General features: G+C 39.6%; 1 protein-coding gene across 1 annotated transcript in view; it reads left to right on the top strand.

Annotated features, from left to right (window-relative positions):
- The first annotated feature begins 7302 nt into the window (after window positions 1-7302).
- LOC105493875 (UTP20 small subunit processome component) overlaps window positions 7303-26838 on the top strand; it is a 111586-nt gene continuing 92050 nt past the window's right edge. The window contains exons 1-13 of the mRNA XM_071071251.1: window positions 7303-7524; window positions 8308-8388; window positions 12893-12959; window positions 13072-13204; window positions 13643-13831; window positions 16291-16372; window positions 17363-17500; window positions 17958-18113; window positions 19001-19147; window positions 19229-19363; window positions 20356-20433; window positions 22671-22849; window positions 26654-26809. Of these exons, the coding sequence (XP_070927352.1) occupies window positions 7480-7524; window positions 8308-8388; window positions 12893-12959; window positions 13072-13204; window positions 13643-13831; window positions 16291-16372; window positions 17363-17500; window positions 17958-18113; window positions 19001-19147; window positions 19229-19363; window positions 20356-20433; window positions 22671-22849; window positions 26654-26809 (1586 nt within the window). The 5' untranslated portion in view covers window positions 7303-7479. The remainder of the gene's footprint in view (window positions 7525-8307; window positions 8389-12892; window positions 12960-13071; window positions 13205-13642; window positions 13832-16290; window positions 16373-17362; window positions 17501-17957; window positions 18114-19000; window positions 19148-19228; window positions 19364-20355; window positions 20434-22670; window positions 22850-26653; window positions 26810-26838) is intronic.

Raw genomic sequence — 26838 nt, 5'->3', positions numbered from 1 at the left:
GGTTCTCACTCATATGTGGGAGCTAAAAATTGATCTCATGGAGATATAAAATAGAATAATGGTTACCAGAAGCTGGAAAGGGTCATGGAGGAGGCATAAAAAGGGACTGGTTATTGGGTACAAAAATACAGTGAGATTGAAGGAATGAGATCCAGTGTTTGGTAGCATAATAGAGCAACTGTATTTAAGAACAATTTATTGCTATCTTGAAATAACCAGAAGACGGGAACTGGAGTGTTTCTAACACAAAGAAATAATAAAAGCTTGAGGTGATGAATATCCCAGTTACCCTAATTTGATCATTACACATTGTATGCTTGTATCAAAATATCACGTGTAGCCCATAAATATATATAATTATTATGTTTCCATAAAATTAAAAAATAAAATAAAAAGGTTACTACTATCATACTACTATATCAGAGAGATGAATAGAAGAATTAAATAATGATGATGCAAACATTTATGTAAAGACTAGACAGTGATAATTGTAAACACTTTCTGTAGCCCATGGTATGTGTTGGACAATGTTCTAGGTGCTGTAGTGTATGTTAAGTTAGTGATTCCCACACTGGAGCCTGCCTCAGAATCACCTGGAAGGCTTATGAAAGCAGTTTGCTGGGCCCCATCCCCAGAGTTCTTGATTCAGGAGGGTTGGGGCAGGGCCTGAGAATTTACAGTGCTAACCAAGTTCTCATGGGGTGCTGATAATGCTGGTCAGGGACCACACTTGAGAACCAATGTATGAGGTCATTGCCTTCTCATAACCACCCCATGAGGGGCACTAGTATCTCCTCTATTGAGGAGTAAACGGAAGCTCCTAGAGCAGTGGTCGTGCAAGTGCGTGAGCCTGAGAGGGCTGGGTGCAGAGTCCAAGCACCTTGTGTTCAAAGAAGCAATCACACTGTAACAATGGAAACCAAAACCAAACCAAGAGAAAGGTGAGAAAATAAAGTGGAGATACATCCTTGTGGTGAGACTCCTCATCCTTCCTAAACATGATGCCAAGAGTTTAGCTAATGATCAAAAGAAAGGATAAAAATCATGAAGAGGGGTAGGTAAAAGTATGTGGATGTTTAAATTGCTCTAAAACAGGTTAATGTAGATTATCCTCTGACATGTCTTACTTAAAAAAATAAGGAAATTAAAGTCCATGACAGAAATGCAAATGGTGAGTGAAAGGAAGGAAAACAAGCTGAATACAGATCACAGTAGTGTGTGTGTATGTGTGTGTGTGTGTGTTCAGGGAGAGGGAAGGTGTTACAAATATTTGAATACCAACTGAAAAACTGCACTGACTCCCTTGCAAAAAGTTGAGTCACTCAACTGGGCACGGTGGCTCACGCTGGTAATCCCAGCACTTTGGGAGGCCAAGGCGGGCAGATCACTTGAGGTCAGGAGTTTGAGACCAGCCTGGACAACATGGTGAAATTCCATCTCTACTAAAAATACAAAAATTAGCCAGACATCGTGGCGGGTGCCTGTAATCCCAGTTATGTGGGAGGCGGAGGCAGGAGAATTGCTTGAACCTGGGAGGTGAAGGTTGCAGTGAGCCGAGATCACGCCACTGTACTCCAGCCTGGGAGACAGAGTGAGACTCCATGTCAAACAACAGAAACAACAACAGCAACAAAAAGTTGAGCCACTCACTGCATTAAACAATAAAGGCAGCCACAGAAGCAACAAAAAAATAATCTGCTGCATATAAGGCATGTTTAAAACCAAGGATGAGAACAGCCTTCTGCCTGAGGAATATTGTGATGCAGAGGCTGCACGCTGAGCTTTCCACAGGGGCCAGGTATCCACCTTAAGTCATGACATGGGCCTGGGGTAGGACGGCAAGGAAGGAGTGGTGTTCACAGAGACAAAGTGGTGGCGTCAAAGGGCCACTACTACTTAACTCCAGCTGGTTGTTGCTTCTCAAAATATGGGCCCAGTGTTGCAGTTTTCTTTTTTTTAATTTTTCAAGGGAAGTTGAAAATCTAGATTTTTACCTCAAATTTTCAGATTTTTAACAAATTAAAATATTTATGATTCTGCTGAGAGAGTATTTGATTATAAAAAATAAAAATAAAAACAAATTTCAAGAATATCATCTGGTACGCTGGGCATGGCAGCTCATGTCTGTAACGCCAGCACTTTGGGAAGCTGGAATGGGAACATACTTGAGCCCAGGAGTTCGAGATCAGCCTGGGCAACGTAGCAAGACTTGTCTCTCTAAAAATGTTTTTAAAATTAGCTGGACATGGTGATGCACACCTGTAGTCCCAGCTACTGGGGAGGCTGGGGCGGGAGGATTGCTTGAGCCAAGGAGCTTGAGGTTGGCAGTAAGCGATGATCATGCCACTGTACTCCAGCCTGGACAACAGAGCAAGACACTGTCTTTAAAAAAAAAAAAGGAGGAAGAAGAAGAAGAAGAAGAAGAAGAAGAAGAAGAAGAAGAAGAAGAAGAAGAAGAAGAAGAAGAAGAAGAAGAAGAAGTAGTAGTTTGGTAAGCAAAACTTATCTGTGGGCTATCTGAGCTTATAGGCCCCACAAATCTGCAATTTCTGGTCTAATGTTTCTAATGCCTGAGCTTCAAAATAAGGAAAGCAGAATAGAAGCTCAGTGGTCTCAGGGCTGAACGTGAGCACACAATGCAAAGGGAAACAATAATGATACTTAGTGTTTCTGTAACTCCTCTGTACTGGTTACAGGGGACTTTGCCTGCTTTATATGAAATAGTCTTCTTACCAACCATTAAGGGAAAAGGCAGAACTAGTTATTATGCCTATTTTAAAGATGAGGAAACTGAGGCTGCAAGGTTAAGTCACTTGCCCAGTTACTGGCTAATACATGAAAAACGCTAGAACTGGGACCCAGTTGTTCTGAATCCAAACTCCATGCTCTCACTGCCTCCTGATTTACACACACTGTGGACAATACACAGTTTTCTCAAGAAGAGATAGGTGGATCAGCTTTCCTTAGTACCACAGTCAAGAACTACTCAACTGGGCAGGAGGATTGCTTGAGCTCAGGAGTTCAAGATCAGCCTGGGCAATGTAGTGAGACCCCTGTCTCTATTTAAGAAAAAAACAACAAAGAATTACTAAAACTTTCTCTTCTCTTTCTTTTTTTTACATTCACGTCCTTGGTCCCTTGTTCTGAGTCAAATCCTCTCTGCCTTGATGCATAGCACTCCTTGAACTCTTTTCTAAACAAGACCATGCCACCAGGTCGACTTGCCCCCCTTCCAGATCACCACATACAATGTGTTAATTACTACACTTGATCTTAGCCAAAAGGCCAAGAAGCGATTCGATGTATTAATTAATCTTTCAACTGTCTCATATGACTGTTGACTTTCTCATATGTCTATCTCACTTTACAGATGAGAAAACCGAGGCTCTTCCTACCTCTGAGTTTCATCTTGCCCCTATTCTTTCCTATTATTAGTCCAAGGATGCTAAAGATGATACCCATGGCCAATGCTAATTTGACAGGGTGTGGCTTTGTCTTGGAAACTAAAAGTAAACAAATTTGTCTCAATCGTTTTGAGACAAATGTGTATACTCCTCACTCTACCTATATAACACTATTCATGTCCATTCCTTGCCTGGCTAATTCCTATTCATTTTCCAGGTCTCAGCTTAGATGTCACCTCCCCAAGAAGCCTTCTCTGGATTCCACTTTCTTGTCTAGGCTGGGTAAATTCCTCATGTGCTTTCTTCCCTTCCTTTCCCTCCTCTCCCCTCCCTTCCTTTCCTTTCCCTTCTTTCTTTCTCCCTCCCTCTCCTTCCCTCCCTCCCTCCCTCCCTCCCTCCCTCCCTCCCTCCCTCCCTTCCTTCCTTCCTTCCTTCCTTCCTTCCTTCCTTCCTTCCTTCCTTCCTTCCTTCTTTCCTTTTTTTCTTTCAAGACAGGGTCTCACTCTGTTACCCAAGCTGGAGTGCGGTCACACGATCACAGCACTGGAGTCTTGACCTCCTGGATCAAGTGATCCTCCCACCTCAGCCTCCTGAGTAGTTGGGTCTACAGGTGCATATCCCCATGCCTGGCTAATTTTTGTATTTTTTTATAGAGATGGGGTTTCGCCGTGTTGCCCAAGACTGGTCTCAAATTTCTGGGTTCAAGCAATCCTCTCACCTTGACCTCCCAAAGCTCTGAGATTACAGGCATGAGCCACTGAGCCTGGCTCTCACATGCTCTTGAAGTTTCTTGGCTTGAAATTGCAGCATGCTAAGCAATAAGGAAACAAAAATTAAAAAGCAAAACTTCCAGGAGCTCCCTATAAAGCTTAAGAATAAAAGAATGAAAAAATTATGTATGTTATTTCCTGTCTAGAGTAGTTAGGACAGGCAGAGCCCTAATGGAAAAAGGAAATAAAGGATGGTGTGGGATATTCAAAGGCCTTGACAGCGGACAAAAGCTGGAGGCAAGGAAATGTTTATAAGAAACACTTGTGCTCTTCATGGATGCTTTGGATGTTCCATTAAAGCTTAGAAACTTAGTTTTGAGAGAGACCAAAAATCACGTGGTACAATTCACATCCAATGCTGGAATTATATTACTCTTAAATTTGTCAGGGTCAATGTAAGTATTATAAGCTTTGTTAATTCAACAGACATTCATTAAACAACTCTGAAGTTCAAGGGAGCTGATGGTGACACAAAGTTGAAAAAGTATAAGGTGTCAGGTAGCCAGGTAGTAGAGAATAAATGGTCATTTATTTATCCACTTAGCAAACGTTTATTTCATACTCTGTGCACCAACACAATACCTTGAAAGATTAGTATTATTATCATCTCTACTTTATAGATGAGGAAATTGGGTCTCAGAAAGGTTAACTAATTTCTGAGGTTGCACAATTATGGTGCCTGGCACATTCTAAGCATCTTTTATACATTACCTTATTTACTCTGCACAGCCACCACCCATGAGGTAGGTACTTTTGTTAGCTTCATTTACATATACGGAAATGTCACACTGAAAGGGTAATTGACCCAACTAATAAATGGCAGAACCAGGATTACCTCCAGACAACCTGGTTGCAGCTTCTATGCTCTCAACCACCGTGTTCTATTGACATATTGTTAAGCCAGTTAGAGTCAAGTCAATGTATGAAGGTCATGTAATGAAGAACAATGCACACAATAAATGGTCAATATAACTTGCGTCAGTTCTTTCAGTTTCTTTGATTTTTCTCTTCACTCCTTATTGTCCAGTTAACTCCATTACCAAAAATAAATTGCAGAGAAGGAAAATGGCACAATGATGTGGGGGTGATTTTGGCAACAGGTTGGGAAAATATTGCTTAGAGTGGGGGCTTCTACCCTCAGTTAACTGCGGGGTTCTAACTCTCTGAAATGTGCACATGTTAGTGTGGATGAACTTCTTTGCCTCTTTCTGGGAGAAGTTCTACAGCTTTCTTAGATTTCCCTGAGGGATCTGTGACCCATAAAAGGCTTAAAGAAAAAAAAAAGGACCAATTATTAGCCTACTGAAAGCCAATGGAACATTAGGCACGTCAATATTTTATTATAAAAAAATCTATAAATGCTATGGAGGCATTAAAATATTTAGAACAATCCTGTGGTGACACAGAAAATGTTGATGCTATAATGCCAACAACAGTTTGAAAGTGTTCTGTCCACTTTCTCAACTCTGATTACCTTCTCAATCCATGCATATTTCGCTCCTTTCTTCCAACTAGACTGTACTTATCAAGGTCACCAGTGACCTTCACCTTGTCAGATCCAGCAACCACTTCTCTATCCTCGAACTTGCAGTATAGTTGGACACTAGCTCTGCTTCTATGCCATAACTAGTCTGTTTCTACCTTACTGGCTCTCTTTCCCAGTCACAAATGCCTCACACTTGAGGTATTTAGGTATATTTAAGTCACATCTGCAGCCCAGACTGCTACAGTGACCTCTGTACAACAATGTATCCAATTGTCTACTTAACATCACTCCTGGACAAAAATGTAAGCATCTCAGACTAAGTATTTCCAGTCTGGGTGTAGTGGCTCACCCCTGTAATCCCAGCACTTTGGGAGGCCAAGGCAACAGGACTGTTTGAGTCCAGAAGTTTGATACCAGCCTGGGCAATGTAGCAAGATCCCATCTCTACAAATAACAATAATGATAATAAAAGAGCCAGGTGTGGTGGCACATGCCTGTAGTCCTAACTACTTGGGAGGCTGAGGTGGGAGGCTCACTTTAGCTCAGGAATTGGAGGCTGTGAATACTTTCAAATAATTATTAATACTATTATTGCCTTTCTTGTTCGGCTCCCAGAACAGTACCTGGTCCACAGCGGACTCTGAAGAAATAGTTGTTGAATGAATGAATGAATGTAAAATGGGGGAAATAATTATATTTTTAAATTATTTTTAAAAATTGTACATATATATATAACTGTACAATTATGCTTAACAATATGCTATGTGTAGCCATTAAAGGCGTGGGAAAAACACCAAACATTAACAGTGGTTGTGTGTGAAGTTAAAAGATTTTTCTTTAAAACTCCTTCTCTATTTTTCAATTTTATTTACAGCATAGTGGTTAAGAATACCAAAATTTAGAGTCTGAGTGAAGACTACCAGTTACCAGCTGCACAACCTTGGTTTCCTCTTGTGTCAAATTGGCTTAAAAACATACACAGTACCGGCCGGTTAGTGGTGGCTCACACCCGTAATCCCAGCACTTTGGGAAGCTGAGGCGGGCGGATTGCCTGAGCTCAGGAGTTCGCGACTAGCTTGGGCAAAAAGGTGAAACCCCGTCTCTACTAAAATACAGAAAAATTAGCCGGGCGTGGCGGCGTGCGCCTGTAGTCCCAGCTACTTGAGAGGCTGAGGCAGGAGAACTGCTTGAACTAGGAAGGCGGAGATTGCAGTGAGCCGAGATCGCGCCACTGCACTCCATCCAGCCTGGGTGACAAAAACAAACAAACAAACAAACAAAACAAAACAAAAAAAAACTATCTCTCTACATATAGAGAGATAGATATAGATATGTAGATAGATGCAGTGCCTGCTTTGTATTAACATCCCTAATAAGCTTTACTGTGAAATTATGGATAAAAGGATCTTTGCACGGTGCAGGGTACATAGTGAGGGACAGTAATGATGATGGGACAGTTGATAATGATGACAGGTATGCTTTATTTTATAATGAAAATACATTTATCTTCTAAACCTTTACCAATGGGTGTGAAAAGAACACCTCCCCCAAACGCCCGCCCTTATGTGCGCAGCCCCGCCTCCTGTAGGCCCCTGCCAAAGGCTGCGCCTGCTCCGTTCTTTTTTTCCGTCCACGTGACCCGCTCAGGCTCCTCCTTGTCTCCAACATGGCGGCGCCCAGGGGCTCAAGTCGCACGTGAGAAAGTCTGGGCATTTGGGAATCGGAGAGTACCGCCTGTGAGCCTCTTTCCCCTCCTTACTGTCGGTTGCATCCCTTCGACCCTCCCGAGGCCGTCGCGGGCCACTGCCCCTCTGCAGCCATGAAGACAAAGCCCGTTTCCCACAAGACGGAGAACACCTACCGGGTGAGCGCGGGAGGTTGGGCAGGGAGCCGCGGGTCTCCGCTGCTTGAGTCGTGAGACAGGCTTAGAGCTAGACTCCAGGGGCCTCAGACTTCTGGGCCGAGTGTGTCACTTGCCCGGAGGCTCCGGCGAAAGAGGGAGACTCTGGATGTAGTAAACATGGGTTGAGGGAGGAAAGAAGTCTGGACAGCAAGTTTCACCCATATTTTATGGTGTCTGGCCAGTCCTGGGAATTTCTTGTGGTCCAGAATTAAATTCACTATTCCAGGAGATTGCTTAGGACCGATTCTCCCCTGGTCTTTTATCTTTAAAGACCGAATTGGGCGAGCTGGCTGGCAGTGAGTGATTCCCAGCTAAGGGCAACTATACAGCGCTTTCTCTGTTGGCCCCTTGGTAGATAGCTTCCAGGTCTTCGTTAGGATACAATCACAGGTCTGTATATGTTTAAAAACACTTTTGTTGCAGCGACTTTGCTAGGTCCCCATGCTTATGGGAGGGTATGAAACCTAACAGATCTAGCGAGACTAATTGCCAGTATCCACCTAGGCTCATCAGTCCAGCAATGGAAATTTTATTTGAAATGACATAGCTGAGAGAAATTATGCAAACAGAAGTATTCATTATCTTTGAATGGTGCAGTACATTTGTTTACGGCCCTATGTTTTTCAGTTTATTTTTCCACTTATCCTTTGTGATTAGAGATGCCTACATGCAGCATTCAAATAGATATTAAAGATCTGATAAATATTAAATAATTATGTATCTTAAATATACTTTCCCTTCCAGTTTCTTACATTTGCTGAACGACTGGGGAATGTGAATATTGATATTATTCACCGGATTGATAGAACTGCAAGCTATGAGGAGGTAAGAGAATGTGATACTAGCCAATCTTCCAAGTGTTCATGGTGTTTTAGTTTCTTCTGTTAGTAGAAGTGAATTGTTTTTCAAGGTATTCCTTTTTGGGCATGAAATGCATTAGACCTGTGCTGTTTCATACAGTAGCCACACATGACAAATTGGATTTAAAGTAAGTTTAAAATGTGAGTGCTCAAATGTGGCTAGTTGCTAACATATTGAATAAATATAGAATTGGAACATTTTCATCTTTGCAGAAAGTTCTGTTGGGTGAAGCTCTATTAGACAAGTGACTTGACTTTCAACTGACTTTTGTGATTCTAGCCTCTCCCTTTCCCATATGCATTCCAAGCACTGCTGCAGATCCATATTCCTGAAACTGTAACTTTAAAGTGATTTTGAGCAAGCCCTTTTCCCGGGACTTAATTTTCTCCTTTATAAAAATAAAGGGGCTAGACTACATAATATTTTCCAGTTCTAACCATACTCTGACTCTGTCATCCCTTTATTTTATTTTTATTTATTTATTTTTATTTTTATTTTTTATTTTTTGAGACAGAGTCTCGCTCTGTCTCCAGGTTGGAGTGCAGAGGCGTGATCTTGGCTCACTGCAATCTCCGCCTCACAGGTTCAAGCGATTCTCCTGCCTCAACCTCCTGAGTAGCTGGGATTACACATGCGCACCACCACACCCAGCTAATTTTTGCATTTTTAGTAGAGACTAGAGACGGGGTTTCACCATGTTGGCCAGGATGGTCTCACCTCCTGACCTCGTGATCTGCTCGCCTCGGCCTCCCAAAGTGCTGGGATTACAGGTGTGAGCCACCGCGCCCGGCCTTGTCCTCCTTTTATGCAGAAGTCTTTTTCTGCATCATGTCATTATTCCTCCTAGCCTTTTAAGGTCCTGTGTAACATGCCTATGCCTTGGAGATCCAATCTCAGTTCTTACTGTTCTTCACTTTACTATAATCAGACTCCACTCACTGTGTCTTTGAATGCATTATCTCCACCATGTAAATTCAATGTGTTAAATGATGTTGTCTAGGTGAGCACATTGTGCTTTGGGAACTCATAGTAAAGGGAACCTAACCTACATTCTTTAGGGGTGTAAAAAAGGTGATCTAGATGAGGTGACACCTGAATTGAATCTTTTTTATATAGGTTTTAGCATGGTAAAGAGGACAGGAAAGGCTCTTCCAGGCTGAGGGAGAAGCCTATATAAAGGAACAGAAGCTAGAGAATGCATGTCACATTCAAGAAACTGCAAAGCAGTCCAGGCTGGTTATAGGTGTGTATAGGGTGTTTTTTTTGTATTCATGGTGACTGGGATGGGGCAAGGAGGCAGCTGGTGAGATAAAGCTGGAGAGGTAGGCAGGGATCATAAAGGGCTTCATATGTCAAGCTAAGTTGGAGTTTTGTCCTGAAGCTGTAGGGACTTAGAGTTCTAGGACTGTAAGCAGGTCAAGCTAAGTTGGAGTTTTATCCTGAAGCTGTAGGGACTTAGAGTTCTAGGACTGTAAGCAGGGGAATGAATGACATGATCAGGTTTAAATTTTCAATCTCTCTGACTTTAGTGTGGAGAAAAGAGCAGGACTGCAGTCCTGCATCATGTCATGATTCCTCTGCTAGCCTTTTAAGGTCCTGTGTAACATGCCTTTAACTTGGAGATCCAATCTCAGTTGTCCAGTTGTGAGGATTTGACTGTGATCTAAGTAAGAAATGATTATGGTAGCAGCAATCAAGAGAGAGAGAAGAGAAGGATTCCAGAGATACTGAGGAAGTAGAATGAATGGATAGGACTTGTGACCTACTGGGTTTGCAGCAAGGAAGACAATGAGGTTAAGGCTGAATGGTTGAGGATGTTACTCATCAAGATATATTTATAGGTAAAGGAGCACAAGGTTGTAAAGATAAGATAATTAGTTCCATTTGCGACTTGAGTTTGAAATACCTGTGGCCATCCAAATGATAGTGTCCAAATGATAGTGTCCAAATGATAGTGTCCAAAAGATGTTTGTATATATGGATGTGGAGTAAAGATGTTTGTATATATGGATGTGTATATATGGATGTGGAGGTGAAATTACAGATTTGGCATTTAGAATATGGTTAATAGTTTAAGCTGCAGGAGAAGTTGAAAATATCAAGAGGTAGAGTGTTAAGGAGGCAGAGAAGACAGCCTGAAATTAGAATCCTGGACTGGATAGTCCAGAATGGCCTCTGTCACCTGTCTGGCAGTTGGCTGTGCCTTGTTGATCTTGGTTCTTTTCTTTTCATGGCCTCCTATTCCCCGATAAGCTAGTCTAGGCTTCTTTTCATGGTGGCAGAATCTTTTCAATAGACTGAAGGCAGAAGCTGTCAAGGCCTCATAAAGTTTTGCTTTGGTCATCACAGAGTCACTTTCATTGCATGTTATTAGTCAAAGCGAGTCAGGAGGCCAGGCCAGATTCAGAGGGTGAGGAAATAGACTCCGTCTCTTGGTGAAAGGAGCTCCAGAGTTACCTTGCAAAAGGACGCAACATGGTCTCTCACACATAGCTGACATGTGCCAGGTCTGTGCTAGGATAGAAATGCGTTCTGCATTTAAGTTTTAAACTGTGTTGCATATTTTCCTTCTGCCTTAAAGGACATGAAAACAACAACAAAAAATTTCTGTTATTTTTACTTTTGAAAAATAGAGACAGGATCTCATGTTGTTGCCTAGGCTAGTCTCAAACTCCTGGGCTCAAATGCTCTTCCTGCCTCAGCCTCCCAGTGTTGGGATTACAGGCATGAGCCATCGTCCCCATCCTAAAACAAAATTTAATGGGATTCTCTTTCTTTTCTGCCTTTTTTTTTTTTTTTTTTTTAGTTTCTAATTTTTGTGGTTACATAGTATCTATTCTGCCTAACTATTGATTTTAAAGATTTCCAAAGAACAGTTTAGGATTTTTTTTTTTTTTTTGAGATTGTAGATTTGGCATGCTGTTTGCATATGTGCTTATGTGTTTATTATCTCTTTTTTTCTCTCTCTCTATAAACACATATTTTTATTTTTATTTCAACTTGGATTTTAGATACAGGGGGTACATGTGCAGGTTTGTTACACGGGAATATTGTGTGATGCTGAGGTTTGGAGTATGGATCCTGTCACCCAGGTAGTGAGCATAGTACCCAACAAGTAGTTTTTTTTAACCCATCCCCACTTACTCCATCCTCTAGTAAATCCACAGTGTCCATTGTTCTTATATTTATGTCTATGTGTACTCAATATTTAGCTCCCACTTATAAGCGAGAACATGCAGTATTTGGTTTTCTGTTCCTATGTTAATTTGCTTAGTATTATGGATTCCAACTGTATCCATGTTGCTGCAAAGGACATGATTTCATTCTTTTTTATGGCATATAGTATTCCATGGTATATATGTACTGTATTTTCTTTATACAGTGTACTATTGATGGACACCTGGGCTAATTCAATGTCTCTGCTATTGTGGATAGTGCAGAGATGAACATACGAGTGCATGTATCTTTTTGGTAGAATGATTTTTTTGGGGGGTATGCATTTATTTATATATCTATACACACACACGTATACATACATGTCATACGTGTATGATAATTTATTGGCTTTACCTTTCAAAGTACAAAGTAATTGATACCATGTTAACAAGTTAAGTAACAGTGGTAAACTTATGAAAAGCCCATTATCTCACTCCTCCCACCCCTAATTCCCAAGGAAGCCAATACTGACAGTTCAGTATAGTATTCTTCCATACTGTCCACTCATGTTCATATGTGCAAACATTTATAGAGGGTTTTGTTTTTGTTTTTGTTTTTGTTTTTTAAGGAAAATTGAATCCTACCATACCCTCTCACTGCATAACTTGCTTTTATCGTTTTGGGGGCATATCATCAGTGTGGTTCTAGTTCAATAGAGATATAACTCTTTTTAGTAGCCACATAATACACCTTAGTATATATAGACCACAGGATATGCCAACCATTTTCCTATTGTCAGATATTTTAGGCTGCGTAATGTTTCCCCACACTGTAGTTAAGCTGAATAAACATCTTTTACTTCTAGGCTTGCAAACTTTATAAGAACTACCTGGGTCAAAGAGTATAACTCTGTTGAATTTTATTAGGAATGCCATATTACTTCTTTATAAGGTTGTAGTAATTCATATTTCTAAAAGCAGAATGAAGAAACTGTAAAGAACCAACACCTTATTCTTTGCCTAAAATTATAAAAAAACACAGAAAATAATTTTCCCTTACTGGACAATATATATAGGCTCCAGAAAATTATTTGCTGCAACCAAATCAACAAAACAGTATTTTATAAGTGATCTATTGATAACTTCTGATTGCTTTTTAAAGTGTGTTACTTAATGGCATTTTAAAAAACTAAAAGGAGTTTTTAAACTCTTCAGTATCATTGTCTTAAGATATTAATGTATCATTATTCTACTTACCTTGATCATTGCTTTCTTAGAGTTATTTGATTAATGGACTGCTTTAATCTTGACAGGAGGTTGAAACCTACTTTTTTGAGGGTCTGCTGAAATGGAGAGAATTAAACCTCACGGAGCACTTTGGTATTTTCTATTTTGTTTCTATTTTATTCACCCATAGTTTGCACTTTATATGTTCCTTACAGCTGAATAGTTGTGTGATAGAAAAGAACGTATTTTTTTTTCCCCCCCTTAGGAAAATTTTACAAAGAAGTTATTGACAAATGCCAATCATTCAGTCAGTTGGTCTATCATCAAAACGAGATAGTTCAGAGTTTGAAGACTCACCTGCAAGTTAAGAACAGTTTTGCCTATCAGCCCCTTTTGGAGTAAGTAGCATCTTGAGAGAAAGCTCATAACGCTATTTGTCTGATTTTTCAGATTGTGTTTCAAAGCTACATATGCCTCAGATCAGGTGTTCATAATTTAGAAACAAGAAGGATGTTCCTTTTCTGTTAGGAATGGGTACATTACCATAAAGTAGAATCTTGGGGTATAATTTTGCTTTTGTTATGTACTAAAATAATCCCATTTTTCTTTGACATTATAGGAACAGTTGGCTACAACTTGTGATGGAATGTAACTTCTTGCCTGATTTCTTTGCTGAGGTCTTAAGATTTAAAGAGTTTTATAAATTTTCAGACTTGAATTAGAATTATTTTTATTTAATTAATCCTATGATCGTAGGCCACCTAGTATCGTTAAGTAGATTTGCAGCCTTTTAAAAAAAAATCCACATAATCAGTTGCTTCTTTTTTTTAATCCAGTTTGGTTGTACAGTTGGCACGAGATCTGCAGACGGATTTCTACCCACACTTTCCAGAGTTTTTTTTGACTATCACCTCGATCCTGGAGACTCAGGACACAGAGTTGTTAGAATGGGCTTTCACCTCGTTGTCATATCTTTATAAGTACCTGTGGAGACTGATGGTGAAGGACATGTCCAATATATACAGGTAACCGCTTTCTCTCTCTAGTACGTTTTTTAATTGCCTGCTTCTTTTTCTCTGGCTTCTCTCTGACTCCAAACCACTTTGCCAGCTCAGTGCCTAATTGTTTTCATGTACAAAGTTGATGCTCCAGCCAAAGTGGTCCACAATTTAGTCTGCCATTCTGAGTTGCCATAACCATCTCTCCTCTCCAGCTACTGAAAGTTTACCCACCCGTGAAGGCCTGACTTGGTCCCTACAGCCTCCACAAACAGGCACCTTCGCTAGAAGTATTAAAAAAACTTTATATTCTCTATCCTTTTGGCATTTTTTAACCACCTGTGTCACACAACTTTTGCCAGAATTGTTTGGTTATAATGTATTGCCGTCCTCTCTACACCTGGTTTAAGCGAGGTTTAAGACAGGCTAAGAACCTTTTTTAAACATTGACATTTCCCCAGCCACTAATACTTCCTAAGCTGAAAGAGACACTCAGTATTTGTGAGTAAACGTGGACAAGGAAAGAGAATGAATTTCGTAATAGCCTTTTGTTTAAAGTAAGCAAAGATCGTCTTACTATCTGTTTAAGTCTGGGGTTTGGTGGGATTTTCCACTCGGTCTTCTGGTTGTTTTCATGTTCTGTAATTGCCACAGGAATGTTTAATATCAGTCATCAGCTTCTTACCCCCCAAAAAATGGTGTGTGTATGGTATGGGACAATAGACTTTGTTTTATGCCACCCCTTTCACTCAGCCCACCCTTCTCTTTTAGGAACTTTGAATGAAGAAAGAGAAAGAAATCTTTTTCCAGCTTTTACTAGTTCCCTATGAAGCTTTTGGTAAAATACGTTAGAAACCAATATTATCTCATTAAACAACCAACAAAGTCTTTGGGGAATAATTGATTTAGTTTTGTGATTTCAGCTGTCATAAAAACTGCCACTTTTTATGTCTCCTAAGTCAGGCTCTTCAGTTCTAAATTTATTTGCTTTTGGTATGACAACTTCAGTAGCTTGGCTATTTTCACTTGCATATTACTGAAACTGAACTCAACACTTATTGTTAAATCAACTCCTCTTATCTGTACATTCATTCATGTGTTCAGTAAACAGGTGTTGAGTGTCTACCGTATGCCCGGCCCTGTTTGGTTGCCCATTTTCTATCATTAATACTAACATTCTTCCTGTCTCCGAATTTTGGCATATCAGAGACATCATTGACCCAGTTGTCTTCAGAGGTGTCCACATCCTCTTGATTCTGTCATTCACGCATTTGCTCAGTGAATATTCATTGGACACTGTGTGTATGTCAGGCACTTGAGATGCAGTCACAGGTAAAACAGATAAAAATCCCTCTTCTCACAAAGTTTACATTTTAGCAGGGGGAGAACATCTTGGGCACATACCCGGCAAGAAGTTGTAGGTGGCCAAGCAGCCTGTATAAGGGCGAGAGTAGCTAAGCGATGTCAGAGAAGCAATAGTAAGGGGCCAGATCATCCAGGGCCCTGTGGACCGCTGTAAGGTCTTCAGCTTCATTGCAGCTTCATTGCAGCTTCTGAAATGTCTACTGAGTTCATTCCTTGCCATTTCCCTCTCCTTCCAGTCTCTTTCATGCCTGTTAGCCCAAGCTTGTATGACTTGAGCAGCTTTCTGATTGAATAACCAGACTCTTTCCTCCTTTATTTTATCCTGTATATTGCTGCCAAATTGATCTTTCTGAAAATAGTCCTTTCTCATTCAGCCAACATTTATTAATACCTGCTGTCAGCAAGGAACTATTAGGTATTGGGGTTATGGCAAAAATTGGAGAGATATATTCCATACCCTTCTATCATTAGGGAGACCAAATTTAACAATGTGATTACATATAAGTAATTATTTAGTTATGGATGCATGGCTGCTTGACCTTGAGCAAGTTGCTTATGCTTTCTGCCTCACTTTCGTTATCTGTAGAATGGGGGGATTATAATAGTACCCATCCCATAGAGTTATTGTGCTGACTAAATGGAGTAACACAGAGTAAGTGCTTACATAGACGTAAGCTAGACCTGTCTACCTGACCAACTTTATCCACAGCTGCCCTCCTCTGCTGTATCATATTTTCTCTTTTAGATGGACCAGCCTCCTTGTCATGACCATGATCATTTCCGCCTGCCCCATCTTAACTCTTGCTTTTATACCAATAATATGGATTGTGGTCCCCACCTAATTCTTCTTTCATTCAGAGCTCATTACAAATTGCACCTTTTCATGGAGTCTTGTTCATAAAACCGGTACCGCCAGTCCTAGGACTCTTAATGTCTGTGGTCAAGTCTTCCTTTCAACATGTGGGTGTCTCCATAAATGAATGAGATTTTAAATTTGTTTGATACCTGCTGTGTATTCCTGGCATACTTAGCACATTGTTGCCCATATTGTTGACATGTAGTATGTATTTATAAAAATTATATGATTAATGAAACATATCTTATTTTTTTTTCATGTATAGCATGTACAGCACACTCCTGGCTCATAAGAAACTACATATAAGAAATTTTGCTGCTGAAAGTTTTACTTTTTTGATGAGAAAGGTTAGTCTGATATTTTATGTTTGTTGCTAATCATCAAGAATCTGATGAATAGGCCTCACTTTGGGAGGCCGAGGTGGATGGATCACCTGAGGTCAGGAGTTCGAGATCAGCCTGACCAACATGGCAAAACCCCATCTCTACTAAAAATGCAAAAATTAGCTGGTCATGGTGGCGTACACCTGTACTCCCAGCTACTCGGGAGGCTGAGACATGAGAATTGCTTGAGCCCAGGAGGTGGAAACTCCATATCACACACACACACACACACACACACACACACAAATAATAGTAATAATAATCTGATGAATGGAAGTAGATATCTTTTAAAAATGTGGTTACTATGGGCTAATTTTATCTATGTATCTGTATATTACTTAACAGAAATCTGTTACTATTTTGAATTTATCTCACAGTAAGACTTATTTGTTGCTCACAAATTGATGTGATCTAATTTGGGTCACTATTGTTATTTAGGTTTGTGATAGCTTTCAGTGTGTATATGTCAAAAGTGCTGTCTAATTCAAGTCAGTAAATACATGAACTGTGACATTAATAAGAACTTTTCTAATAGTTTCCTGGAAGTAACTGGTAGCATGGTGTCATTTGTGTTTGTATAAAATGTTCATAGTAAATTTTAGAGGGTTTTTGTAATAAAAACATTAATATTTATTTTATTTCATAAAATACAAGTATTTTACTGTATACAATACAAAATACAAATTTATTTACTTTAAAAGATAGAATGTTGACTTCTGTAGTTTTTTGTAGTACATATCTTCCCATAATACCAATGAATTCACTGTTTTGTGTGACATTCCAAGTGAGAATACACTGTTAGAGTAGTTTGAAATCATTACAAATGTCTGTTCCTTTGACAATTTTTTCCTACGTATATTTAAATAAGAATATGTAGAATAGCAAATGAGAGTTCTTCATTTGGATATGTTTATGTTTGTGAATATAATTTTCCATTTCTACTTTACATTTTAGGTCTCTGATAAAAATGCACTTTTCAATTTAATGTTTCTTGATCTTGATAAACATCCAGAAAAAGTCGAAGGTGTTGGACAGTTGCTCTTTGAAATGTGCAAAGGAGTTAGAAATATGTTTCACTCCTGTACAGGCCAGGTACACAACGGGGAGGGGTTCTTAGAATCTATGTGGATGGTTGAAACAGAAAGTAGAAAAGAATGAGGCAAATGATGTGGAGGGAGGACAACCTAGAAGAGATAGAAAGCCCTGGATGGGGAGTGTTGGGTGTTCAGTAACAATGCTTACCCAATGTAGGCCTTGGACAGTGAGGTATTACTTACAGAGTCATTGATGTCTTCTTTATTTTGGATGCTAGGGGGTAAGATAAATGGATTAATGGGCAAGGGCAGGTGGGGAGGGAACAGTTGTAATGATAAAATTCCCATCCTAGTTTAGAAGTTCCTTTTGGGACACATTATTAACCATCAAAGTTGCCATATCCTTGACTATTACAGGCCTGATTTTTAGCTAATGTAATCACAATGGTGACTCACAGAGCAATACTTGAAAATAAGAGTTTATATATTAATGTTAATGACTTGTATTCCCACAGGCAGTGAAGCTAATTTTGCAAAAGCTAGGACCTGTCACTGAAACAGAAATTCAACTACCATGGATGTTAATTGGAGAAACACTCAAAAACATGGTCAAATCCACTGTATCCTACATCTCTAAGGAACATTTTGGTACATTTTTTGAATGTTTGCAAGTGAGTTCTAATCTTTAAGGGTGGGTTTTTGATAAGGAGTCTAAGAATTTACCCTTTCTGCTCTCAGTTTTGCAAAGCACTCCTAGAAGTTATATTTTATAATTGTTTTATTTATACTTCTCTACACATACTAAAATTTTCCTTCCCTCTGCCCTCGTGCTATTTTTTATTTGATACGATATCTTGAAATGCAGTAGAAGACTCTGGAGCCAGATTGCCTATTTGAATCTTGACCCTTCCACTTACTGCTAGTGTGACCTGGGAAAATTATTTGAAATCTAGATTTCCCAGTCCCTTCATCTAATAAATGGGGGTAATAATATTCTCTCCTTCGGGGTTGCTGTGAGGATGATGAGTGAATACTTGTAAAGAACTTAGAACGGGCCGGGCACAGTGGCTCAAGCCTGTAATCCTAGCACTTTGGGAGGCCAAGGTGGGTGGATCACCTGAGGTGGGGAGTTTGAGACCAACCTGACCAACATGGAGAAATCCTGTTTCTACTAAAACTACAAAATGGCACATGCCTGTAGTCCCAGCTACTTAGGAGGCTGAGGCAGGAGAATCACTTGAACCCGGGAGACAGAGGTTGCAGTGAGCCAAAATTGCGCCATTGCACTCCAGTCTGGGCAACAGGAGCGAAACTCCATCTCAAAAATAAATAAAATAAATAAATAAATAAATAAATAAATAAATAAATAAACAAACACTTAGAACAGTGCACTCAGTCAATGTTAGCTGTTACCATTAGTGACTCCTGGTAAATGTGGCTTTTTCTTCCAAAGCAAAAGAATGGGAAAAGTTGAACTGTCACACAGTTTTTATTATTGTATTAACAGTTGAGTTTGATACTTTATAGTTACTCTCTCTGTTAAATTCTTTGTTTGCAGGAATCACTCTTGGATCTACATACAAAAGTAACAAAAACTAACTGTTGTGAAAGTTCTGAACAGATTAAAAGGTTGTTGGAAACATACCTTATACTTGTAAAACATGGAAGCGGAACAAAGATAACCACGCCTGCTGATGTCTGTAAGGTGAGTTCCCAACTTAATATTCTCAAGAGTCTGTTTTTTAAAAGCTGATTACTGAGTATACATTGTTTTATCTTTTTGCAGGCGTTATCTCAAACACTGCAAGTAGCCAGTCTCTCCACATCTTGCTGCAAGACCCTCTTGGATGTAATTTCTGCTTTGATCCTGGGTGAAAATGTTTCCTTGCCAGAGACTCTCATCAAAGAAACCATAGAAAAAGTAATTTACTTCCACAAATATTAATTGAGCAGTTAATAATATGTTTAGCATTGAGTAAACCTTCTGAGGGATACAAGTGAAGTGTGACAAAGGCTCTGCCCTCAAGGAATTTATAATCTTGTTAAGGAGATGGGAATTGCATGCAGTAATGTAAATAAGCAAAATGTGGCAAAAGCTAAATCTATACATATTCTGCAAATATGTAGAGCTTACCGTGTGCTGGGTATGAGCTGGGTAATCCAGGATGAACAGTGATGCCTGTAGGTTTTGATAGTTGTTGGAGAAATGGAGCCTGGAACTGAGTAGTTAATAGTCTAGCCAATGTGTCTATTAGAGATATATTGAATTTTAACTATTACTTCTGCCTGGGGTTGAGGAACAGAGAAAGCTTCTCAAAGGACTTGTGTTTGGGATAGTCCTTGAAGGTTGAAAAGCAGTCTGCCAGTCAGAAGCAGGGTTAAAAATACTGGGAGAGGGAACAGGAAAGACTTGTGTTCATAAATGTTTGCAGTCTGGGCACATGGACACATGATATGACATGATATCAGCAAAGCTCTGGCTTGGCTTTGAAAAGTTAGGTTGGGTTTTATCCTGCATTAGTGGAGGACCCTGAAAAAATTCCAAGCAGGGATATGATTTGATGAGATTTGCATTTTAGTGAATTTGGAAGTGGGATTGAAAATAGAAAGGTTGGTGATGTTCTTTCTAGCTTAATGGAGCACTGCAGTACACTTTGAGGGAAGATATACAATCATGCTGTTTGCCCTTTCATAACTCACTGTAGCTGGTTAAGAGTTGAGCAGCCTTTAGGCAGAGCCCTGTGTAATCAGCAGAAGCCCTTTGTATTTGTGGAGGCACCTTTGGAGAAGGCTGGGCGATTGGACAGAGCACTAAGTGAAGTGTGCCTGCCATTCCCTTCTATAGCTGCTTGCTAGGGGGATGTAGAAGTACTCTCTGTGTGCTTACATTAATATTTTTTACCTTGGTCACAGATATTTGAGAGCAGATTTGAAAAACATTTAATTTTCAGTTTTTCTGAAGTCATGTTTGCCATGAAGCAGTTTGAGCAGGTAAGCAAGATACTAAGTTCAGAGTATTTTTAAAAACAAATCTATCACGAAAAAATGATCAAATTTGAAATCCTGTTATTTGTTTGTTTTTTGAGAGGAACAGGATAAGTGCTTGATGTTTTAGTCAATATGTTTTTTAAAGAAATTATATTCAATTCTAGATTACTTGTTTTTTAAATAATCCTTTAGGTAGTTACAGAACCATGTGGTAAAATTGAAAAAACAGTTTAAGAAACTTCTATGTGATTTTGAAGCATAGAAAATAGTTTGTGAAACAATTTGCACTGGCGGAAGTTTGCAAATTGATTTCATTGCTCCAGTTATAGTTTCCCCCACTGAGTGTGGGAGAAAACGTTCTTATCTAAACCTGGATTTATTTTATTTTTTTCTCTCCCTTCTCATCAAACACTTGCCCCTCCTCCTAACTAGTAACCCTACAGTATACTTCATGGAAACATGTCTCTGTATCTGTCCTCTCAATATTCTTCCTTTTAGCCTTTGATAATATATATTCTCATTTGCCTAAAAAGAACACTTTTGTACCTGTCTAAGATCTGTTTCTTTCAGCTCCATGAGAACGCTTCAGCTGACTCTGTTTAACAACTGCGTTTTTCCTTTCTCCCCTGTTCCCTTTGGTCTTTTTTTTTTTTTTTTTTTTTAATCTTATTTTTATCCAAATACTACATGTATGTGTGTAGTTTAGGAAGTCAAACCAGGTTAAACAGCAGTCATTTCTTTTCTGTTCCCATTTTATTAGCAGCCATTGGATCTAATGATTTTTAGCTATTTTTTTCTTTTCTTCCTTTTTTTTTTTTTTTTTTTTGAGACAGTCTCTCGCTCTGTCACCGAGGCTGGAGTGCAGTGGCGCAATCTCGGCTCACTGCAACCTCCGCCTCCCGGGTTCATGCCATTCTCCTGCCTCAGCCTCCTGAGTAGCTGGGACTACAGGCACCCGCCACCATGCCCAGCTAATTTTTTGTATTTTTAGTGGAGACGGAGTTTCACCGTGTTAGCCAGGATGTTCTCAGTCTCCTGACCTCTTGATCTGCCTGCCTCGGCCAGCTATTTTTTTCTTTTATTTACTTTATACTTTTAAATCATCTGAATATTCTGCTTTACCTTGGTTTGCCAGTTTTAGTTCTCATGTGCAGACTTCCTTGTATGGCAGATGGACTTTAGTTCCTTTATACCTCTCATGCTCCCAATAGAATTATATCACAAATTTTGGTTGAGTCCATATTCAACACATACTTATATAAACAAGGAGTATTTTATGATTACATGACCTTTTTGTATACATTCTCATTTTTCTTTCTTTTTTTTTTTTTTGTCAAGACATAGTCTCGCTCTGTCACCCAGGCTGGAGTGCAGTAGTGCCAGCCTCCACCCCCTGGGTTCAAGTGATTCTCCTGCTTCAGGCTCCTGAGTAACTGGGATTACAGTTTTGCGCCCCCACGCCTGGCTAATTTTTGTATTTTTAGTAGAGACGGGGTTTCGCCATGTTGGCCAGGCTGGTCTCGAACTCCTGACCTCAGGTGATCCGCCTGCCTTGGCCTCCCAAAGTGTTGGGATTACAGGCATGAGCCACCACACCTGGCCTCATTTTTCTTAGAGTTTATAATTACCTCGTTCTTTAAAAACTGGAAATTGTTTTCTTTGAATAGCGGGCCAGCGAGTCTGTCTTCCAGCAGCTTTGTAAATGTCCTTCACATGACAAAACTGTCAGATAATTTAGCAGCTCAGTTTTTCTTTTTCTTCTTTCTTGGAGACATTTCTCCTGGAGCAAGTCCAGTCTAAATGCATTGCTTTCTCTGCCCACTGCACAAATGTTGTACTGGGACTTCCTTTTGCTTCTCTCTCGTTTCCTGGGTTCCGTGTTCTTCTCTTGTTATAGTTTAGTCTCTAATTTTGACGGAATTTATTTTTCATAATTTCCTGGGGCTGGGGAGGGTTCATGGAGATAAAATATTGAGATTTAATACATCTGAAAATGTCTTTAGTCTCTCCTCACACTGCATTATTGGTAGGCAGGCTATAGAATTCTAGATTCTAAGTCATCCCTCCTCAGAGTTTTTAAGACATGGCTGCACAGTCTTTAGCTTCCATTGTTCCTGCGTAGAGGTCTAATGCCATTGTGATTCTTGATCCTTTGTTTTTGGTCCAGTTTTTTGAATTGTTACAATCTTCTCTTTATTATATCTGTTAATAAGTGTGTGTTTTTTTTTTCTTAAATTTAGCTATTTCTACCAAGCTTTCTGTCATATATTGTGAATTGCTTCCTAATTGATGATGCTGTAGTCAAAGACGAAGCTCTGGCCGTTCTGGCCAAGCTCATTCTGAACAAAGCGGCACCTCCCACTGCTGGCTCGATGGCAATTGAAAAGTACCCTCTGACTTTCTCACCGCAGATGGTGGGGTGAGTGCTAAGTTTTTATTCCTGGAATGATGATCAGATTGCCCATTTAAATATAATATATCAAAAATACTGTAAAAAAATGAAGATCTATATGTAACTGGAAGGATGTCCGTGATAAATTGTGTGAAAAAAGCAAGTTGTAGAGCTACACACATAGTATGTATAGTATGATCTCATTTTGCAAGGTAAAGCAAAATGTGTGTATGAACATAGAAAAACACGTAGAAGGATACACAAACCTGTTAACTTTGTTTACATCAGAAGGATGGTAAGGGAAAGATAGAGGTGACTTAATTTTTTAACCATTTATTGTAAAATTATTGTAGATTCACGTGCAGTTGCAAGAAATAGTACAGAGAGGTTTCATACACTCTTCACTCAGATTCCCCCATTAGTATATCCTGCATAAGCATACTACAATATCACAACTGCAGAACTGACATTGGTGCAATCCATCAATCTTAATCAGATTTCATCAGTTGTATGTGCACTCATCTGAGTTTGTATACATATATAGATATATAGCTGTATGCAGTTTTATCACGTGTTGATTTATAACCATCACCAGAGTGAATATATGGAACTGTTCCCTCACCTTGAGGATTCCTCATGCTACTTTTTAATAACCACACTCCTGGCCAGGCGTAGTGGCTCACACCTGTAATCCCAGCACTTTACGAGGCTGAGGCAGGTGGATCACGAGGTCAGGAGATCGAGACCATCCTAGCTAACATGGTGAAATCCCATCTCTACTAAAAATACAAAAACTTAATGGTGGTGGGTGCCTGTAGTACCAGCTGCTCGGGAGGCTGAGGCAGGAGAATGGCGTGAACCCGGGAGGCGGAGGTTGCAGTGAGCGAGATCGCGCCACTGCACTCCAGCTTGGGCGACAGAGCGAGACTCTGTCTCAAAAAAAAAAATTATATACCTTTATATTGTTTCAGTTGTTAAGTGTCATGGATTAATTTCTTAATTTCATTCAAAATGACACCCTTTAGAAGTTAAAAACAAAGCTTATTTACACACATGAGAAGATTTATAGTATCATGTCTCAAATAGTTAAGTGGGTATGTGTCTAGAAATTGTAGCTTAGGAAACCAGTTCCCTTGTCTTTTCTTTGTTTTTATAATTAATCTTCTTATTTATCTTGGAGTAGTTAGACCTGTTGTTGAGTTTTTGGTTTGCTCTGAGGCAGAATTGATGGGCATTCCTTGAGTTTGTGCTGAATACTCGACTTTGAAACATCCATGGAGGTGGGAGTAACTGTCCCACAGTCATACAGCAGAGCTAGATTTTGAGTTTGATCAGCTTGAGATTCTGGAGGAACCTATTTTCTTTTTTAAATGTTTTATTTATTATTATTATGATTTTGAGACCAGGTCTTGCTCTGTCGCCCAGGCCAGAGTACAGTGGCACAATCACGGCTCACTGCAGCCTCGACCTCCAGGGCCCAAGCTATCCTCTCACTTGAGCCTCCCAGGTAGCTGGAACCATAGGCACGCACCACCATGCCCAACTAATTTTTTAATTTTTGTAGAGACGAGGTCTCGCTGTGTTGCCAGGCTGGTCTCAAACTCCTGGACTCAAGTGATCCTCCTGCCTTGGCCTTTCAAAGTGTTAGAGTTATAGGTTGAGCCGCTGTGTTTAGCAAACTCATCTTAACACCTACTTATATCTTCTGTCTACCTTACAAGTTGCTTCTCTATTAAAATATGCCAACAGCATCTTGTTGGTTTTTAAATGTATTGAATTCTGATTCCTGAGGAATGGGTAGTGAGTGACTCCTATAGAATTATTCCTTTGAAACTTTCCTCTTGATTTGTCAACACACAAGTCCATCTCCAGCAGGCAGATTCCTTGCACCTGCCAAAACTGGGTTCTGTGCAGGGGTAGTGAAGCTGCTTTGTTGTTTGGCTTCCATGAGGTGAAGCTAAGGTTCTAACTGAGACTGGGTGTCAGACTTTCTTACCTCAGCATCTCAGCCATCTCAGATCCTCCCAGGAAGGTGGCGTGTTAAAATAAATAAATAAATTTAGACGTGCTAACTCACGGCAAGTACTCCCACTTCTGTGTTTCTTTCTCTGCAAAAATACCCTCTGCTATACCCCACGGAGATACGGCATATGTGAATGGTCACCTTTGTTTTGATTCCTTCTGTGAAGATTTTAAAATCATAGTTTGAATGTTACTAGTAACACTCCATCTACCCATCTCACCAGTTTGCTGTGAGAAAAAATAAAGATAATAAATGTGAAAAGACCCTTTAGAAGATAAACTTATTGTCATTTGACAACTACTTAACAGTGTCGGGCACTGGACACTGGGGTGCAACAAAGAATAAGAAAAAAGTTCCTCCTTTGGGGGAAGAGGAATGTGGTGAGACAGGTAAGCAAATAAGCGAGATGATTTCAGATCGTGGTAAAAGAAGACAAAGCAGTATTGAGAGGGAGAGTGAATGCAGAGGGGTCACTATTCCTTTCCAGGGGACGTTTGGTCCAATTTTAAGCTGGGAAGGATCCAGCCTTGCAACGATCTCGGTGAGAGACTCTCCAGACAGAAAGAAAAGTTAACTGCAGAGACTCTGGGACAGAAATAAGCTCAGCATGTTTGAAGTACAGAAAGAAAACCTCTGTGGGTAAAGAGCAAGGAGGAGAGTGGGATGAGAGGAGATGGAGGTGGGCAAGGGTCCGATCACAGAGGGCCTTACAGGATGACGTAAGGAGTACGGACTTCATTGGTGGAGCCGTTGGCAGGTCTGGAAAACGGGAGTGACGTGGCAACTAATGACTCACTTTTGTTTTTTAAAGCATCTCAGTATTTCGTAAGATTTTTGCAGATTGTTGAGTCATGATTATTACTAAAAAGACTATATATATCAAGATGTGGTGACTTTAAGGAATTGATAATTAAATTAACTTAATTATCTATCATGATTTCCAAACACTAAACATTCTGGTAAGTATGAAACAAAAGAGAATGTAGCTTTTTGGTGAATTTTTTTTCTTTTTCTTTTCTTTTTTTCCTTCCTGCCCTTACCTGACTGTTTTTTGATGAATTTTAATGATGAAAAGGGCACAAGAGTAAAAACCTGATATTCCACTTCTATTGCATAACAAGCTAACCAAACTGGAGTTGGAGGATAAATTGTAAAACAAATCATTTAACTTATGATTTCTGTGATTTTTCTTTTGATTAGATTTTTGTCTTTCAAATAGGACCGAGGTATAGCACACTGGCAAAAATAAAAAGAGGCTAACAAGAGTAGTACCAGAGTCACAGATATTCAAAACAGAATGTCATGTCGGAAAATGTCATTGAGCGACTGTGTATCTGGTCAAAGCAGCAGGAGAAAATTACTTAGATATCATAATCATGTTAGTGGCATTCGTCAACTTCATCACAGTAACTCTGCAACATCATTCTACATTTGTGGATAGTAGTAAAATTCATGTCAAAAAGGAAAGGGAGAATGGACGAAGTCAGTTCATTCCAGTGAATTGCCAATCAAAAACATGCCCAGGAGCACAGAATTGAGAAATCATACTTAAAACTAGAAGAAACTTGGTTTCAGTTATAAAGCAAATTAAAATAGAAGTGAAAGGAAGTAGAGCCAGTGGAGCTGAAAAAGCCTCTTACTGAAAACTCAGTAAATGACTCACATTTATTTAGCTCAACCACCACCACCAGTTCCTTCCCTCTAATGCGCCACAATGGTAAGAATCCAATTTTATTTCAGACTTCAGAGGGCAACAGCGATTACATTCTCTGTTATTTTAAACATATATGTTTTTTTTAACCCTTCAGGTCCTATATAAAGCAGAAGAAGACTAGATCCAAGGGAAGAAACAAACAGTTTCCAGTATTGGACCATCTTTTATCTATAATTAAGTTACCCCCAAATAAAGATACTATTTACCTTTCACAATCTTGGGCAGCCCTGGTGGTGTTGCCTCATATTAGGTAAGAAAATAAGCTATGTTTAATTTTGA

The sequence above is a fragment of the Macaca nemestrina genome, chromosome 10 (genome assembly GCF_043159975.1).
Source record: "Macaca nemestrina isolate mMacNem1 chromosome 10, mMacNem.hap1, whole genome shotgun sequence".
Taxonomy (NCBI): domain Eukaryota; kingdom Metazoa; phylum Chordata; class Mammalia; order Primates; family Cercopithecidae; genus Macaca; species Macaca nemestrina.
The sequence above is the reverse complement of the archived record's forward strand: the minus strand, read 5'-3'. Positions and strand labels throughout refer to the sequence as shown.